At 40.4% G+C, this 18,507-nt stretch overlaps 1 protein-coding gene across 6 annotated transcripts in view; it reads left to right on the forward strand.

Annotated features, from left to right (window-relative positions):
- Positions 1-18,507, forward strand: part of LOC138196475 (serine/threonine-protein kinase PAK 3) — a 43,202-nt gene that overhangs the window by 21,316 nt on the left and 3,379 nt on the right. For 4 of the 6 annotated variants that reach the window (XM_069146537.1, XM_069146538.1, XM_069146539.1 and 1 more), the window contains 15 exons: positions 5,848-6,041; positions 6,159-6,259; positions 7,887-8,040; positions 8,198-8,235; positions 10,955-10,987; positions 11,482-11,544; positions 12,988-13,143; positions 14,312-14,486; positions 15,091-15,154; positions 15,964-16,012; positions 16,102-16,214; positions 17,127-17,244; positions 17,436-17,535; positions 17,730-17,926; positions 18,063-18,200. In XM_069146537.1, the coding sequence (XP_069002638.1) occupies positions 5,870-6,041; positions 6,159-6,259; positions 7,887-8,040; positions 8,198-8,235; positions 10,955-10,987; positions 11,482-11,544; positions 12,988-13,143; positions 14,312-14,486; positions 15,091-15,154; positions 15,964-16,012; positions 16,102-16,214; positions 17,127-17,244; positions 17,436-17,535; positions 17,730-17,926; positions 18,063-18,200 (1,671 nt within the window). In that variant the 5' untranslated portion in view covers positions 5,848-5,869. The remainder of the gene's footprint in view (positions 1-5,847; positions 6,042-6,158; positions 6,260-7,886; positions 8,041-8,197; positions 8,236-10,954; positions 10,988-11,481; positions 11,545-12,987; positions 13,144-14,311; positions 14,487-15,090; positions 15,155-15,963; positions 16,013-16,101; positions 16,215-17,126; positions 17,245-17,435; positions 17,536-17,729; positions 17,927-18,062; positions 18,201-18,507) is intronic. The other 2 variants (XM_069146541.1, XM_069146542.1) reach the window with 2 other exon arrangements.

Below are 18,507 nucleotides of genomic sequence, written 5' to 3' on the forward strand. Positions count from 1 at the left end.
CTAAAGCTGCACATCCCTGTTTCACCTGCCACCTGTAACGATCAAGCTGGTGAGGGAGCTGTGACTTGTCCCTTTCATGAACCAGATGTTTGCGGCTGTATGCAAAGCGGAGCTATGAGTTTTGTGCCAAACCCCAACAACATGAAGCAGAAGAAGCAAAGAAGATAAAAGAACGCATTGATTTGCGCTGGTATGCTAATGTTGTCATTCTTGGACCTCCAAGGGAGCCACTTCCTTTTGCTTCTACTACTGCATGCTAAGCTAAGCGATATGCTGACAGTAACTTCATATTTCCTGTGCAGACATGACAGTAGTACCAAACTTCTCCTCTAACTTTGTGCAAAACAGCGAATAAGCATATTTTCTAATCCGAGCTAATAATTTTGACAATTCTACAAAAATTGAATAATTAAGATTATGTTCATGTTTTTCAGTGCCTTTAGAAATAACGAATCTGTAGGAAAATCATACAAAATATCTATTTAATAACATAATAATCATTGTGTGTCAATACTTAGTCCTACAGTCTTATGTTACTTAGTAAAAAACATTTTGTTTCATGTAATAAAAAAGCCCTCAAAATTAACAGATAAAACAAAAACTAAACTATATATTATCCTTGAAAATGGTTTCATGTTTGACCTCATGAGGTTTTTATCCTGTGAGTGCAATTTCTCTTCATTTCCCTTCAAAAAGGAAGTCTTCAAAAGAATCAAACAGAGCAGACATCTCCGCCTCCTCCTCTTCCACAAGCCTTCATTTGAAATTAAAGGGGCGACTGGGGACATTACATGGCATCTGGACTGTGACTCTGTGTGTTTTACTCCGACCTTGAGAGGCCAACCATGTCAGAGACGAGTGTTTGTGTTGACATCTGTCTGCCTGCACTGTTCATGTCTGGGTGAAGTGTTTGGGGCTTGTTGGTTTTCAGGTTTTCTTTGCATTGATGTCTTTTGTATTAACACTGTCAAGTGAACCAAACTTTTCTTTTTGACTTTATGTTTATGAAACTCTCAACTGTGGTCAGTATAAAGTACCGTACGGACATCACCGAGATAAAAGAGATAACAATGGTAAACTGCGACTTTGGAGTATCCCTTCTTCCTCCTCATCCTTTGAATGTCCTCTAGCTGTCCATCCCATCCAAGTAATCAGCATCCTTCAAAGAAGCACAGCCAAAGCTAAAGCCAAATCAAACAGAGACCGTGTCCTAATCAGGGGCATGGAGAGCCAAGCTTATGGAGCCCTCCCCCCACTACGGGGCCATTACTGGGCTGCCATGGGCTCACGATTAGAGCCTCTTCCTGTGTTAGCCATTCAAATTCAGCATTAATGTTTGAAAGAAGCGAGAAAATGCCTGCTCTTCATGGATAGATTCATATTTTATGGGAGAGAAATGTGAAAACATCTCCGGTCATATCTGAGTTGAGCTGGTGTGTCTGTGGTGGTTTTGTGTTGTTTTAGACACTTGCACAGTTGGATATCGCTGTCAAAACGCCACATTGTACCGAAGTAAGCAAAACAAAACGTAGTTTCTATCAAATTAGCATGTTGTGGAGGCATGTTACAGCTGCAGTTTTACTGTTTTGACTCGATAGAAAAAGATAACTCATGAATGACAGAAATCAGTCTTTTCATGATCCTGTCTCCATGTCTGCTGGAGTATTTCAGCCTCATGAGATTATCTTCAGTATCGGGTAAAAGGGAGATTTCTAATGTTGAGAGAAGATTCTATGTGTGCGTTTCAGAAATGAGTGCTGCTTGTTTCGGGGACAATGCATTCAGTGACTGCTTGCCTGCTTGCTTGTCCTCACAGTAAAATAGGTCAGTGTTTTATGTGAGTGAAGAATCACTGATGTCTGGGCCTTCATGAATCTGCCGTCTTTAGTGGCCTGACCGCTGCTGCGGCAGCCAGCAGGCAGGTGATTAGCCAAACAGCCACACAGCAGTGAGAGATTTGTAATATAAAATCATTCACTTCTTTTCTGTTGTCTTCCTTCAGTCCCTGCCAGATATAGAAGAGACCAGTCAGCTGCTGAAGGGTTTCTCAGCTATCACTCAGCCACACTGCTCTCTAAAGGCAGTTGTTCACTGTGATTATCATATTTATGAGCGTGCACCCGTTGCTCGCGTCGCTGTTTTATGCAAGTGTGTTCTGTGTTGCATGCTCCAAAGGAGGACATGATTATTGATGAAGCAATGGACTATAGTATGACTCACTTAAGACACCTCTAGAAAATATACATTTCTTGTTTAAAAGAAAGCTCTTCTGTCATCTCATCATTAATTGATGTTGTAGCCACTACTGCGGACCAGATGGTGACATGATAGATTTAACGCCAAAACATCTAATACACCGGTCAGTCTGTTTGACGATACCGTGTCAGTGTCAAGTTGGGCCTCGCCTAGGTGGGAAAGGGAAGGTGCCCTTGGTTTAGTTACCAAAAACCGTAGACTGTATAGAAAAGTGAGACCAATGCAGAAATGTACTTAAACTGTAATACTACTGACAGCCCCTCGGGGTTGCTTTAGTCATTAGTCACATATTTGGCCTTAAAAAACAGAATGTTTGTTCGCGTGTCTGTTTGATTGACCAATCAGTCAGATCAGTCAGAAAAAACGTGATTCAGACAGTGTCCCCTACTGGACAGACAGATGTACTACAAGCTTTGGTGTGATATCAGACTGGATTGATTTGATCCCTGTTGGTGCTCTCGGGTCTTGCTTTTGCCACGTGCACATTAGTGAACTCACTCCTGTGCACGACTGTATGACATACTGTAGCTAGCGAGACTGTTCAAAAGATTATGTTAATATTTCAACAGAGGCGTCAGTCACAGCTGCTTTAGTCAGGAGACGACCACTCGTGTCTGTCTTTGTAATAAACACTAGACAGGGACGATGTGTGTAAGGGATTATGCACCACAGTGTAGGATCTGAATGCTTCTTCATGAAGTTGAATCACTGTAGCCGTTACACTAATGTCTTTTTGCTTTTCACTGCATAAATAACAAATACATTATTTGGTGGGACTTAATGATGTGAGTTGTTTTAATGGTGAAGCTATTAAGGGTAAAGCCAGTTTGGTTACAGATCATCTAGCACTGATACATAACTGGCATGTAAATAAAACCTTAAAAATATGAGCATAATGAAAATTGGAAGCTCAAATACTGCTTTAAATGCTCAGTTCAAAATACAGTATTTCCTCTCCTAAATCTGGTGGTAGAGTGTTAAGCCACGTAGTCAAATAATCCCTGTGATCCTCGATTCGAGCTCATCGTGTCAGGTGGCATACGACGCTTCCACGACATCCCATCCTGTCTTCCATACCACCTCGACAGCCGTGTTGTCTGCGACTCCTTGCCGCTGTTAGTATGTCAACACTGTGACTTTCCTTTGTAAACAGCAGAGTTTTACTGTGTTTTGTTGTGAGTGACACGCCTAAACTCAAACCTAAGCGAACCTGTTTTCTGCTGTTGTCTGGACTCTCACCTGGAACTCACCCAGCATGGTAGAAACTGCCTGCACGGTACACCCCCACCGCTCTAGCATTTCTCAGAAGATCCTGGAAATAGAGGAGTAAAATCATCATAAAGACTTACTGGTGTTCTAAAATCAGTGTTTCTCAGTATAGCTGACTGGTTAGTCAAAAATAGCAGGTGCCCTCCAGCTAAACTGCAACTGCAGTTAACCTTGCTGCCAGGAGTGAGTCACTTTTTTTCATAAATCTATCTTGGGAAATGGTAATTCTGTAGCTTTCTGTGAATATAAGTGATGTAACCTCTATCTGAAAAAGATGCCGGCATGTTTTTCTCTATCTTTTATCATGTTCCACATCTCACTGTTGCCACTCTTTTCCATTTTATAATTTGTGTCCCACCATTTGTTGCACCTCAGCTCATATAAGGCTCAAAACTGCATTCCCAGCACTGCTGGATGTCAATACAGACAGCATGTGCTCATATCTATCAAATCATTTCCAGCAGTTGTGATTGAATAGTAGATCTAATTGAGAGGATCACAATGCAGCTATCACAATGCAAGTCTTCAAGAGAGAATACAAAACAATTCTAATTTATTAGTAAAACATCAAGATTATGTTAGCAGTCTTCTATGCCAGATCAGTTTTCCACCCGATATCATGCCCAAGAGGGCACATCAGTCCACTACAGGACAGCGAGTTATCGTGGCAAGAAATGCCATTTTGTCAAAGCTGTTGGCATCAGAGAAAAGTGCACACGGTTGCCTTTGGTGTCTAAAACATACGTACGAGGTACCTCAGGGCTTATGAATCTTGACAAACCGGGTCAAAACCCAGGACTTTCCCCCTGGGAGAGAGGTGTTCGAGTCCATGACAAAGTGAAAGCCAACGTGGATTTCTTACCTGACATACGTTACATTACTTGCTTAAAAGTACTTATTTGAACCCAATCAAATTTTTCTGAACCTAACCACGTGGTTTATGGTGCCTACATGCGAGCGGCTATGATAAAACAGCAGTAGTTGGCAAAATGTGACACTGGCACGGTATCCTCTATTGGACTGATGGGTGTATTGTATGTGGACACAAACCTGTAATTATCCAGTAACTTGTAAGGAAAATACAGACTCGTATCAAGGAAGAGGACAATAATGTATTAACCACCAGTTAATAATTGTATTGTTTTGTGGCTGGTTTGTTTTTATCTGACATACATCTGCATCAGAGCACAGTCCCAAAAACAACAAATACAGTATGTTCAGTGAGCTCCTCGAGCTTTGCTTCCGTTGTCCTGCCTAAACAGGTTTATGAGGAAATGACACACTACTGGCAAATATGTTTCACAAGTATCTTTTTTCACATTTGAGGCAGCAGAAGGGGAAGCACAGAGGTCCTGTGTAATAATGCTGTTACTGTAGACATATCTGATTGAATTATGGCTTATCATGTTACATCGTTCCGCCAATCTAGTGCCTTTATTCTTAACCAGTTCTTTTGGGAAGTTAATAAAGAGTACGTTGTAACCTATCAGATTTTGTCCTGTGCAGAAGATGGTTACATAAAATTGTAAAGGCCACTGTGAAGGCACATGTGTAGTTTGTCAGAGGCAGTGCAAACTGCCTGAGAGCCGAAGGAGTGCGTCTTTGTTTGTTAATGTAGGTCTCCACTAAGGGGGCAGCCTGGATGCCCGCTTTCTGGGATGGCTGTGCTGCACATCACATGATGGGCTTGGCCTCAGGGTGAGGCAGTGGAGGACTCTAAGATGGTAGTGGGATGGGTAGATGGGAGATGAGCTGAGGAGTGATGGAAACATTTACTCTTGCCAGATTCTCTTAGAATCAATTCCTGGTTACCATTTTCACAGCTGAACAGACCCATTGGACTTCTGACTTTTACCTCATCTCCAAACATCCTCAACTCAAATAGCAAGCAGACTCTTATAATGACTTTTAAATCTAAATAATATATATATCTGCTGTGTAAAGTATCAGATGTGTTTGCGGAGAATTTGCAGTAGATTATTTCAGAATATTTCAGACCCGCAGCTCATGCTGCTGTAACAGGATTCTTCAAAGCTAAAACAGGTCAAAGCTCTGGAAATACAAAACATCGAAACTGTCACAAGTTAAAATTCTTGTGACTGCCGTAATGCTGAAGCAATGAACTGTTAGTTGTCAGTTAGTTAATCAATTAAGTAGTATCATGAAAAAAAGTATCCACTGCAGTCAGACTGCAGGGTTGTTGCGATCTGTGCATCCAGAGGGATTTTGTAACCTTTGTAACACTATTTGAATCCCTGCTGATCTATACAGTAATATATTTTTTTAACACTGAACTCCTCCCTCTCTCTTTCTGTTTCCCAGGACATTGTGAGTGCTACTAAAGATGTCTGATAGTGTTGATATTGAGGAGAAACCACCAGCCCCCCCCTTGAGAATGAACAGTAGTTCCCGAGACTCTTCATCAGTGAATCACGCATCGAAACCGCTTCCAATGGCTCCTGAAGAGAAAAACAAGAAAGTCCGCCTGCGCTCCATCTTCCCCGGGGGAGACAAGAGTAAGCATCCTTCTTCACCTTCCCACTCCGCCCCACTTTGATTCAGTTTTCTGGACTCCTGTGTTGAAAAACATTAGGAAATCACCCCGCAATGATTTTTGTTTGTTCCACTCGCAGCAAACAAGAAGAAGGAGAAGGAACGTCCTGAGATATCCCTACCCTCCGACTTTGAACACACCATTCATGTTGGCTTTGATGCTGTAACAGGAGAATTCACAGTGAGTATCCCCTTCACCTCACAATCAGGCATATAAATAGGGACCGATGTGCTTAAAAAAACAACTCACCTCCCATGTGAGAGCAAAATCCCGGGCACGCATTTCTAAAATCACAATTCCCCGAGGTGATAGAGTCAACTAATAACACATTTTCCTCCACATAAAGTTGGTAATACAAGTGACTTGAATGGCAATCACTCTGTCACTGTAAGGTGACACGTGCTCTGGATTCCTTTAGCGTTTTGTGGTAAATTACATTTTAGCCGCAGTTTCAGTTCGCAGTCGATGCTTACACAAGCCTCATTACAGTAAACAACACCATGAACACAATTCCATTCCTCTTTAATTTATTCTGTTTACTGTTATGTATTGTAAATTTAATCTAAGTTTTGTTACTTGCTCATACAGAAGTGCTTTTTCTTGTTTTTTTTCCTGCTCTTTGACTCCAACTATTACGTATTCTAAGCAGATATAGCATACCAGCAAGAAATACAATAATCCCAAAACTAAAGACTCACCTGTTTGGTGGGATTGAGTGAGTGTTTCGTTGGAATGGTCCCAAAACAAAGCTTATAAAACTTTTAATGTCAAGGTTTTGATTTCAAGATGTTTCATTTTCTTGTTCCTTTATACTTGAAAATAATTTATTGCAGGGGAATTGCATTATATTTTAGAAGTGTTCATATTATTGTTTTGCACATATTTATATAGTTACTAATGATTCTTGATGAGAGCCTCTAATGGGAAAAAATATTCGCCTAATGCAGAAAATTAAAAAAAACAAAAAACATAAACAGTTCATGCAGTGTGGATTTAATAAGGTTATGAAACTGACCGTAACCACAATGATAAAAATTAATCTAAAATTGTTTCATAGTAGTGGGAACTAATCTATAAAAGTAAGTTGAGTCTTTGTTTAGGCCAAAAAGGATTCTTTAAAAAACAAAAACAAATTTGTGTGCAGTTCAAGTCTTGTCTCCACTCCCCTAATAAACCACCTTTGCACCACAGCATGTATTCTGGTCTATTTGACTTCCAAATGAATGTGCAGTGAGCAGGACATCAGTAACAAAAAGTTCCTTGTTCAGTTGACAGGCTGTGACACAAAGAGCCCTATTAAAAGAGTTATAAACTGAACACTTTGCTTTTACTTGTTTAATGATTTCCGGGAGAATAAAGTATATTACTGTTGATTTGCCCATTGATCCCCCATCAAGCATCATCTTATTCGGAGCCCTTCCCTCTACTGCCTCTGCGACAGAACAGCAACAAAAGTGTTGTGGGAAAACGTGCAAAGTTTAAAAAGACGACATGAAAGAAAACCACTGTTTAAGGACATTCAGCCGCCATAAAAGAATTAATGTCCATTATGGGCATTGAAACGTACAAAATATTGTCTAAAAAAGTGTGAAGATCTCTAAAAGGATCAATACTACTCTCATATGGTATATGTTCATTAAATATGAAGGCGAAGCCAGCAGCTTTTCTTTAGGATGACTCCAGAACTCCAGACAGTAGTCCCAGAAAAAAAAAAAATTCCATTATGAAACATTGTAGGACGATTAACCCTCTTCAATGGCATTTCTCGTTATATCTTGTAACATGTGACCTGTGTGTGTTTGTGCAGGGTATCCCCGAGCAGTGGGCGCGGCTCCTACAGACCTCCAACATCACCAAGCTGGAGCAGAAGAAGAACCCGCAGGCCGTGTTGGACGTCTTAAAGTTCTACGACTCCAAAGAGACCGTCAACAACCAGAAGTACATGAGCTTCACCTCGGGAGGTAAGTACACCAAATTACTCGTGAAATAAAATACCTGCCACCAATTTAATATGCTGAAATATTGTTATTATTATTATTATTATTATTATTTTCTCATGTCTTCTCCAAACAATTTTCTGTATGCTGCTTCTATACGATTCTTTTCTTTCCATTTCAGACAAGTCAGCACAAGGATACATAGCAGCAAACACTTTGGTGAGTACTTGTATACCTGAACTTACTTTGATTAGTGTTGGTTATTTGTTAGGCCTAAATAATAGAATTGGGGAGTATTTAAAAACGTCAGTTGGAAGCTCCTCTGCCAGAGACACTATTTCTGAAATATTGTATGCTTTTGAAAATGTCCTTGTCATGTATGGAGGCAAAAATATTTCCGAATGATTTATATAGCAGTGTAATAACATTACAGGTAAGTCGTGACATTATGTGGCTTTATTTCTGTGTCTGGAAGCTCGGAGCACTCATGCCTCCATAAATCTTTCTGACTCTTCTTGGGAGTTTCTGGAATAGACTGTGTTCACTTCCAGATAGTTTTTTTTCCACAGACATCTCCCTCCAATGGGCAAAATGTGCGTGTTCCCCTCTGGAGGCTTACTGCCCTCGCGATGTGGCATAATTCCCTGAGTTTTGCAGACATGCCAAACAGTTTTGCAGCTCCTGCGCAGAGACGGTGACTGCTGCGAGAGCCACTGCTGCTCATTGTTTATGTTTCCAATCTACTTAACCAGATTTTGAAATACACGCAGACGAGCTTCACTGGAAGCTCAAATGCATCTAGAAGGACTCCCGCTGAGCTGACCTCATTCCTGGCTTTGACCAGAGTAATCTATGCTTTGAATGGCTTGGCCTGTACACGCTGCGTGAAGAAGTGGAATACAAGTCTGTTGAGTGGGATTCGCTGCCCCAGGCGAACGACACTGGGATCTCCTCATGGAGGGCTACTGCTGGAAACAGCTCTTTGCTAGTGAAGGGTGTGGCAGTCGGTCTGAAAGGCTGTGCGAGCCCAGTGGGGGTATTTGAGAGCATGTCAGTCTTGGACTGTTACAGTGTTCAATAGTATGTAGAGGTGACTAAGCTCTTGGCAGAATTTATCTTAAGATTGGACCTCCCTGTTTTAGGCAGACTAAACTACAGCAGAGGTGCCGGTGGTCGGTCGAAAGAAGGAAACTGACCCAGTGACCCATCATGAGCTACATGATGCTCTTTATCAGATTATTATCAACGGCAGCTTCTACCAACCTGCAATACAGCTAAATATTTGAGAGCCGAGGTCCTGGGTTCTGTCATACTCCCCTGCTCTTATCTTGTATTGTCATCAATGATCAATAAATACAACTGAAGTTATTTTCCCATAATGCTTTAGATAGATGAAAAAGAAATGACTATTTACTGGCCATATTGCGAGATGTCAGATTGTTATTTGACCTCCATTTAAGCCCGTGGATCCCATTTGAGATCAAGTGCCTGACCTTGACATTAGCTCAGCGTACATTTGGAACTGCAGGTATTGGCAGCAGAGACACCGTGTTGCATCCTAATTCAAGCTTTTGGGCCAGACCAGTCGCAGGACTCTAACATGCAAAATTATGTCCTCAGAGTCCGCCTCTATGAGACATGAGATTCATTTTTTTTGGCAGTAAAGAAACAATCTTTTGAAGATGTGAAAAGTTAAAGACATATTACACTTTCCTAAAAAATATTGTCAGTGCTCATTGTCACTTGTGTTGCCTCTTTGGTGTTGGTCAGTGGCTTTAGGTGATAGAAAACTTGGTTTCTCTGTCCACGTGTAACGTGAGGATTTTCTCCTGTCTAGCCGCCCGTCAAGTCATATTTGATCAGTCAGTGCAAATTAGTTTTCATTTGTCAAACAGAAGTCCTGCATATTTAACTTTACTGTGTTTGCCTGAGTGTTGGACCACAAATCTGTCAACCAACACAGCCTTACTACTCGTCGTATAGCTACATTCAAAGCTTTAAAAGAGTTTTGCTTTTGATATTTCATCACGTTTGTGGTGATGATAATAGTCCAGCATGGTTGGTGCATGGATCTGTTTCAAGATTCATCATTTCTTATGACGGATTCTTAGAGAAATATTTCACGCAGTTTGGGAATGCTCACAAAATACATGACATCCTGCCTCTTATGTAAAGTAAACAGAGGAGCAGCTGATAAATAATATACTTATAATGTTGAAATTCTGAAGGCAGTACTGATGTTTCTATACTGTAAAAGGTCAGTAGGACTTGTCAGATAACATTTTTAATTGTTCAGTCAGGTCCAGTTTACATTTTTAGTCCCAAAACAGTGTCAGTAATTTTCTGTTTTTACAGTAAAAAACTTTTAAAATGCAACATTTTAATCCCCACTTTGACAATTTGTTGGAAATGTAATATTTGTTAAGTCAACACCAAGTGCAAGGACGTCTGGAAGTGACAACTCAAGAAAAGGCGTTGCGTTGCCACAATTATGATTTTAAATGATGGAGGACCGTAATCTTGACTGTTGTCGTTTTCCAAGAGTGAAACCATTTTTGTCGCCAAGTAATGATTTTGCTCAAGTATCCATTACAATCATAAACACAACTGGCAAACTTCCTCATGTGGAATTCAGCAGTAATAAATAATGTTTTAGCTTGTTTATCATGTGAATACTTAAACATTGATTTTGATAACAACATATTACTGTTTTGTCCATTTTTGAGTTATAATATATTATAATTACAAACATTTAACCTTTTGCTTGAGCACATTAATTGTCCGTATTCATTTTGAAGCCCCTGGCTATTAACACTTAAATAAGGCTTGATCTATTTACCACAGGAAAATAATGCAAACATTTGTCCACAGTTGGTTGGCTCTGGTTAATCCAGAATGAATGACTTTTTTTCCTTTCCTTTTTTTTTTTTCCTGACAGCTAACACAAGAAGACACTGAAAACTTAAATTCAGTTAAGTCAAACATCCCAGGTTTCTGAGAAAACACACGCCTAAAAGTTTCTCACAAAACTGAACAATAACAACAATAATTCTAATTGTAACACATAACTCTGTACAGGAAAGTTTAATCTCACTTCAGTAGTGTAACTAATCCTGAGTGTTTCTTTAGGAAATTAGAGGATTGCCGTGTCCAGCTATATTGTTGTGTCCAAATAAAAAGTTAAACTAACATTTCATATAATGAATTTGTAAAGAAATCATAAAGTGGAGAGGATAATATTGTTCCAGGCTCGTGCCAAGGACTGTCCTCAGGTGGCGTGACCTGTCTCTATCATGTCCTCTCGTCTTGCTGTGTATTATTGGGGATAATGTATGGACACAATGTCAACCCCCCCTCAATAGCGTTCCCCTGCCCTTCCCCTTCCCTCCCCTGAAGTTCACTTAGTCTTACACCTGTGTGGGTTTGTTTTGAGTAAATCCTCCCATTTTCAACCTTCACATTCAGAACCGACTGCTGTCATCTGGGCCTCCTGTCAGCCTTAGAACCTGCAGCGCATTATTTGACAAGGTAACTCCTCCACATTACTTTCCACACGATGTATCTCTGCATTGGCCTTGAAAGCTAAATTCACCTATTTGATCTCCTAGTATTGATTATGTCACCTGGCTAATGCATACAAATATTTGATTTTCGAGGCATCATCACTCTGTATTAAAACGTAATGGGGGTATAATTAGATCTATGAGTTTTTGCTGTTATAGATGTATTTTTTTATTTACCACAAGAGCACCTCTTGATTTTATTTAATTTAATGGCAGGGCAGTGGCACATGCCAGAGGGTTGTGATAACTGTAAAACTGCATGTATGAGCTCATATTTCTAACAATTGAATCCGCATTGCTAATAATGTGCCTGTAACTTCATCACCATTGTAGACATTACCGCATGGCTCTGTAAAAAATAAAAAATAAACCCACGCCCCTATCTGACTAACTGCTTCCAGTTAGCCAGACACTCATTTCTGCACTGCAGTCTTGGCCCAGCCTTCCTTGGAGCAGGTCAGAGGCCCAGTATGACTGAATGAAGGACTGGGACTTTCCTTCAGCCAGACCCTTTCCCTTTAAATCACTAGAACTAAGCTGCACTGCTTCATTAATGCATGACGAGACTGGAAATGGATGAAGTGTTTCCATTCCATAAGAGGAAGATGATCCAAGGCAAGTAGAGTTTTGGATGGAGGGGCGGGGGGTATATATATATATATATATATATATATATATATATATATATATATATATATATATATATAAAGGCTGAGCATTAGGCACAATAAACATGCCTGAGGCCTATTAATCACACTAGTTAAAAGGTATCTTCCATATGTACATGATGTCTGCAGTTCATCACCATATTGCACACTGCAGTGTTGCAGTATGTTATTTCTGATAGCGCAGTTAAATATGCAGCAGTTACTAAAGTTCATTCTCATCACACCTTATCTGACCCCACAACTCAAAATCCTTCAGATAAACTGCACCGAATGCTAACTCACTCTTGTCTCTGAAGCACCCACCTGACTCATTATGCATTTCTTTGCTATTAACAGGATTTTCCCTGGCAATTAATCTGATTGTTTTTCCTGTAAATATCACAAGAGCTACACTGCTTTATTGTTATGTTAATCACACAGATTTTTTTTTTTTTTTTTTTTTTTTTTTTTTTTTAATTATTTTTTGTATGAAATAATCTGAATCGGTTGTGATTCATACAATTAAAAAAAAAGAGAGGAAAAAAAAAACATTTTATGCATGTTACACAAAATCCTTTTGAACCTCAACTGGCCTGAATTCAAACTGTGCACCTGGTTGGTTTGAGGTTTGCAGGCTCTTTAAAGCTGCTGGCAACAACTCCAAACTGACAAGAAGGACATTTGTGAAAAAATGTACTCTGATGACTCCATGCTACGACATGGCACAAGCATCCGGACTTACCTCCATTTCTACCCCACAGGGTGCCAAAACATCATCGACAGAACCCCCAATTGCTCCACCTGTGTCAGAGGAGGAGGATGAGGAGGAAGAAGAAGAGGAAGAGGAGGAAGAGGAAGAGGATGATGATGACGAACTGCCCCCGGTCATTGCCCCTCGACCTGAGCACACCAAATCTGTGAGTTCCTACAACACAATTGGTGAAATCATTCTGTTCCCACAATGCAAATGTACCCCCCCACCCACCCACCATCCCTCCTGCAGCTGTCGCTTTAAAAGGAAATAGGGGATTGATCAAATCTACCCAGATTCAATGAGGAGATTGGCTGATTGCTGCACAGACAAGAAATATCCACCGCAAATTACGCAACAGCAACAGATTTAATTTTAACATAAATGTATTAAATGATCCAACAACAAAAATGAATGTTTCCTCAATTCAAATGAACAACAAACAAAAAGATTAAACAGAACAACCAACACTCATGTTCAGGACAACAACTCATTACTAATTCAACTTACAATATATCTAAAAATAGTTACACAAAAACTCCAAATTAAATTAAATGTAGCCATTAATTTACAACAACAAAACACACAACTACTAACGGCTAATCACAGTTTAAATAAAGTTTATCTTCATGAAAAAGTGAGCTACAATCAGCAGCACGTGGAAACCAGAGCTGGGCCTGCTGGCCGTTAACATCACACACAGTATAACAACGAGTGAAGACAGTTCACAACTCAAAGGCACTTAAATAATATTATCACATCTTCATGAAATGTTTTTTGTATCCCCTTCAGATTTGAACAGAAATACACAGTCTTAAATATCAGCGAGCATATTCCTGCTACTATAGCCAGCATACAACGCTCATAGCATTGAACTTCAACTAACTCACCAGGATATCAAATGCTCAAAGTTGTAAGTATCTCCAGGCGAAACTGCAGCTCTTCAATCACACGTCGTTCAACGTTCAACTTCAATTTACAAACTTTCATCTATCAGGATCTGACTTCGCTTTTCGTTCTCACAACTCCGACCGGAGCACAGACGAGTGGAGGGGGGGGGGACAAAGATCCGCTATTAGGAGACGGATTATCACTCCTAACCATCTCTGTGCACTGAGTAAACAAAAACAAATTATATTATGAAAAACATAAACTTTCCTTGCGCGTTTCTGCGTACAGAGGTGGAAAACAAATATGTGGCACAATAAAGGGACAGTAACATAGTACAAATAACACTAATCAAAATCCCAGATTAAATTATAACTGCTTACACAAAGCCCTCTGCCTTTCTTTAACTCTTTTTTTTTTTTTTTTTTTTTTGTCTCCTCTTGCAGATCTACACACGCTCCGTCGTGGACCCTCCTAAACCTCCCACCCCCGTGAAAGAGGTGTTGACCCCGCCAGAGTCGCAGGTTCAGCCGGAGAACACGTCCAACACCATGTATCGCCACACTGACCGGCAGAGGAAGAAGTCCAAAATGACAGATGAGGAGATTCTGGAGAGACTCAGTATGTGTCTTGAGAAGAGCTGCATATTTTGTCACAGTTCATCATGTAATCGAATCCTTCTGCACACTGCCATGAAGAAATGTGGTGTCAAAAACCCAAATTATGTTAAAATCAAATTAAAGATAATGTGTCCCCCAAAAAAAAAATCATAATCATGCATGAAAGTTAAAAGAAAGTGAGGACATGACCTCTGTGTCCTCAGCTCAAGCCCTGATGTGTATCTGTGTGTATCTGTGTTAGTGTGTGTGTGGCCCACATTATTCACTGTGTGGTAACTCAGAAGACAGGCTGCATGTTTGGTTTCCAGTGGCTGTTTTCAAGCAATTTAATCTATTGCAACGAAGTCTGTGTAATTTAGAAGAATGCAGAAGAACGGTGAACACTTCTGTAATTAAATTTGTATAAAGATTGTGTCTTTTTCCAGACCACTCCTATCTCTGCAATGTAACTTTAGCCCAAATTACCAGAACGCACTGTGAAGTGGAGATGCAGAACCAGACTGTGTCTGAAACAGAAAGGCAGAAAAGATTCTCCAGGGATGTTTTTCTGTGCACCCACACTCAGTAAAGACGATCATTATATACCTGTTTTCTCTCTAACTCAGGGAGTATTGTGAGCGTGGGGGATCCCAAAAAGAAGTACACGCGCTTCGAGAAAATAGGACAAGGGTAAGTCTTCCCGTGATCATCAACCAGCCGTCACGCCTATTGAAAGAGAGCAATTTCAGGAACAGTCAGTCTCTGCAGGAGATGTAGTGACCGCTTCGGAGAGACAGAGACTGGGGGAGGGTGAGGTTGAAAGACTTGGAGAAAAATAAGTCGAGAGGAAATGAGAACTGTATCCTAAAAGGGCCAAGAGCCAGATTAGCTCAGCCACTTCTCTTTCTCTCTCTCCCTCTCTCCTTGTCTGTCACTCTCCCAGTTCACGACACATCTGATCAGATAAAAAAAAAAAAACTGTGTGGTTGTTATCTGCTCCAACATCCTCACTATTTTCCATATTTGATCAGGAAGCTTCTTTAAACAGGCAGACAGTTGTCTTTTTATTCTGTGCCGAGTTATCCTCTGCTTATTAGGACCAGGAAGTGTGCTTCATTATTCATGGCTTCTGGCAGAACACAGGTGTAGCTGACAGCAGGAGAGAGAGGAAAAACCAGAAGCCTAAATTCACGGTGGAAGGTTTTTACAACCTCCAAATAAAGACAGACTGCTGCATACCATTCCTTTGGCCGACTATTGGAAACCATTACTCAAGTATTTGTGCTCATCCCTGCTAAGGGTTACTTAAATTAGGACTTCCAGCTCACTAATAAAATGAAAACCTCTTAATTTACAATTTCATACCATTTGTACAATTTGGAAAGAAAGAAAAAATGTCATTGATTGATTTTAGACAAATGAGATGCATTTTTATGGTTGTCAGTGCCTACGAGTAATTTTAAAACTCTTAAATGGTGCATTATCTTGTGTTTCATCAGAGCGTCTGGCACTGTGTACACTGCCATTGACATAGCAACTGGCCAAGAGGTGAGTCCGACTGTACTTCTGATTTAACAGCATTCACATCCTGTATCTTGTTTTCTTTTCCTGACCAAACAAATATCTTGTTTTCTCAGGTGGCCATTAAACAGATGAACCTGCAGCAGCAGCCCAAAAAAGAGCTCATCATCAATGAAATCTTGGTGATGAGGGAAAACAAAAACTCCAATATAGTGAACTACCTGGACAGGTCAGTTTTTACATGCACATGTCCATTTTCTACAGAAATGATTACATGTTTGTTTTTTTCCCATCTACAGTCCAAAACCAAAAGATGCTCAATTTCCTGTTACATGAAAGAGATGAAAACACACACACACACACACTGCTCCCATGATATGAGAAATACAAGCTCCTGTCATCACAGCCACATAAAACAAAACTCTCACAGATGTATGTTGCTATTTTTGCGGTTTGTGTAGCAGCATCTTAAATAACTTTCTCATTTTTAGTTTTTCTAAGATGATTCCAACACAAATACACTGACACAGCAGTATCTCTGATTCGTGATCAGAGCAAGGTTTAATACATGTTGTTACCAAGTCCTGAGGGTGGCATTGGACTGAGCAACTTTTTTGGCTTAATATGATAATCACCATAATGCTATTAAGGGATCCTCCGAGCCTTCTTTTGATATCCTTTACTTCTTGTGCTGCTGCTGCTGCTGCTGCTGCTGCTCCTTCTTGTTCTTCCTTTTCCATTTTAGTGGTGGTCTGCGTTCATCTTAAGATGCATTACTGCCACCTACTGTTTCAAAAAGCAAATAAGAATTTAGCGACATTTAAAAACCTTTAGTATCCATGAAGTTTCTAGCCTCGCCTCCACCCAGCTCTGATTTCATGATGTTGGTCTTTCCGCCTTTGTTCACAGCTGGCAGTAACATGCTTGTGCCCCTACTTTGTGTTGTAATTGGCTCTGCATCAAAGTTTTGTTCACATCTCCCGTACAAGTGCGAAGGCTTTCGATTTATCAAAGCAGCAACAGAACTGTAAACTCCAATATTAAATGCAGGTCACTCTAAAAGCACAAAAAAGTTCTCATCTTTGGATTTTCTTTCCCTCTCTCTCTCTCTCTCTCGCTCTCGCTCTCGCGGTTTTATCAGCTACTTGGTGGGAGATGAGCTATGGGTGGTGATGGAGTATTTGGCCGGAGGCTCGTTGACAGATGTAGTGACTGAGACCTGCATGGATGAGGGCCAGATTGCTGCAGTTTGCAGAGAGGTAAGAAGCCAAGTTTAGACATCAGCAAAGCCGCCCACTACATCTGTGGCTCTGATGACTGACCCTTACATTGAAACATTTCACCTAGCCAGGAGAAAAAGACTGCCCAAATTTGTGTTTAATACAGACCTCCTTCTGTTGATGTGGGTGCTGATCATGTGTATTTTAAGCTATTTTCTCTCTCTTCATAGTGTCTTCAAGCTCTGGACTTCCTCCACTCCAACCAGGTCATCCATAGAGATATAAAAAGTGATAACATCCTCTTGGGAATGGACGGATCCGTCAAGCTCAGTAAGTCTTCACTTTTTTCTTCATAAAAATGTTCGTTTGTTAGGATCAAAAGAAAAAAAAAATATAATGAATGGGAGAAAGGTGGTTCAGATTCAACTTAGGAGAGATGGTGTTGTGTTAAATGAAAGACTAATACAGTGTGGAAACTAAATGTTAAAGCACCACTTCGTCTCTCTCTTTGCTTCCTTCTGCAGCCGACTTCGGCTTCTGTGCTCAGATCACTCCTGAGCAGAACAAGCGCAGCACGATGGTGGGAACGCCCTACTGGATGGCACCGGAGGTGGTGACTCGGAAGGCTTACGGCCCTAAAGTGGATATCTGGTCTCTGGGCATCATGGCGATAGAGATGGTGGAGGGAGAACCGCCTTATCTGAATGAGAATCCACTCAGGGTACGACACAAAATGCAGACACAACAACAACAACAACAAAATAGGACTGGGGATGTTAGCTCCCAAGAGGTCATGCAGTACACATGGAGATGAAATATTCCGATTTTTTTTTTCTATAATGCGCTCATCTTTCCAGGCGCTGTACCTGATAGCAACCAACGGGACTCCAGAGCTACAGAACCCGGAGAGGCTGTCGTCTGTGTTCAGAGACTTCCTCAACCGCTGTCTGGAGATGGATGTGGACCGCAGAGGCTCTGCCAAGGAGCTGCTTCAGGTAAAACCAAGACTCAATCCTCACTAAATTTGTTCAAATATATTCAAACACTTTGGCCGTATTTAATATCTAAAAATATGTTCATCCATGGAGTCGATATGGCATGAATCAAACAGTGTTCTGACTCCTATTATAAAACCAAATGAAAGTGGATGTTAAAGTTAATCATGTGAAATGTTAACATGGCTCCTGGACTCACTAGTTAATGATAATAAATATGCTAGTTGCTCTCCCAGCTTTGCCATCTTTAGCTTTATTAATGTCCATTATTTTATCATTTCAAATCTACAACTCTATTTGGCTTTAT

This window comes from Embiotoca jacksoni, unplaced genomic scaffold (genome assembly GCF_022577435.1).
Source record: "Embiotoca jacksoni isolate LCO1_2020_lvr unplaced genomic scaffold, fEmbJac1.0.p SCAF_13, whole genome shotgun sequence".
Classification (NCBI taxonomy): Eukaryota; Metazoa; Chordata; class Actinopteri; family Embiotocidae; genus Embiotoca; species Embiotoca jacksoni.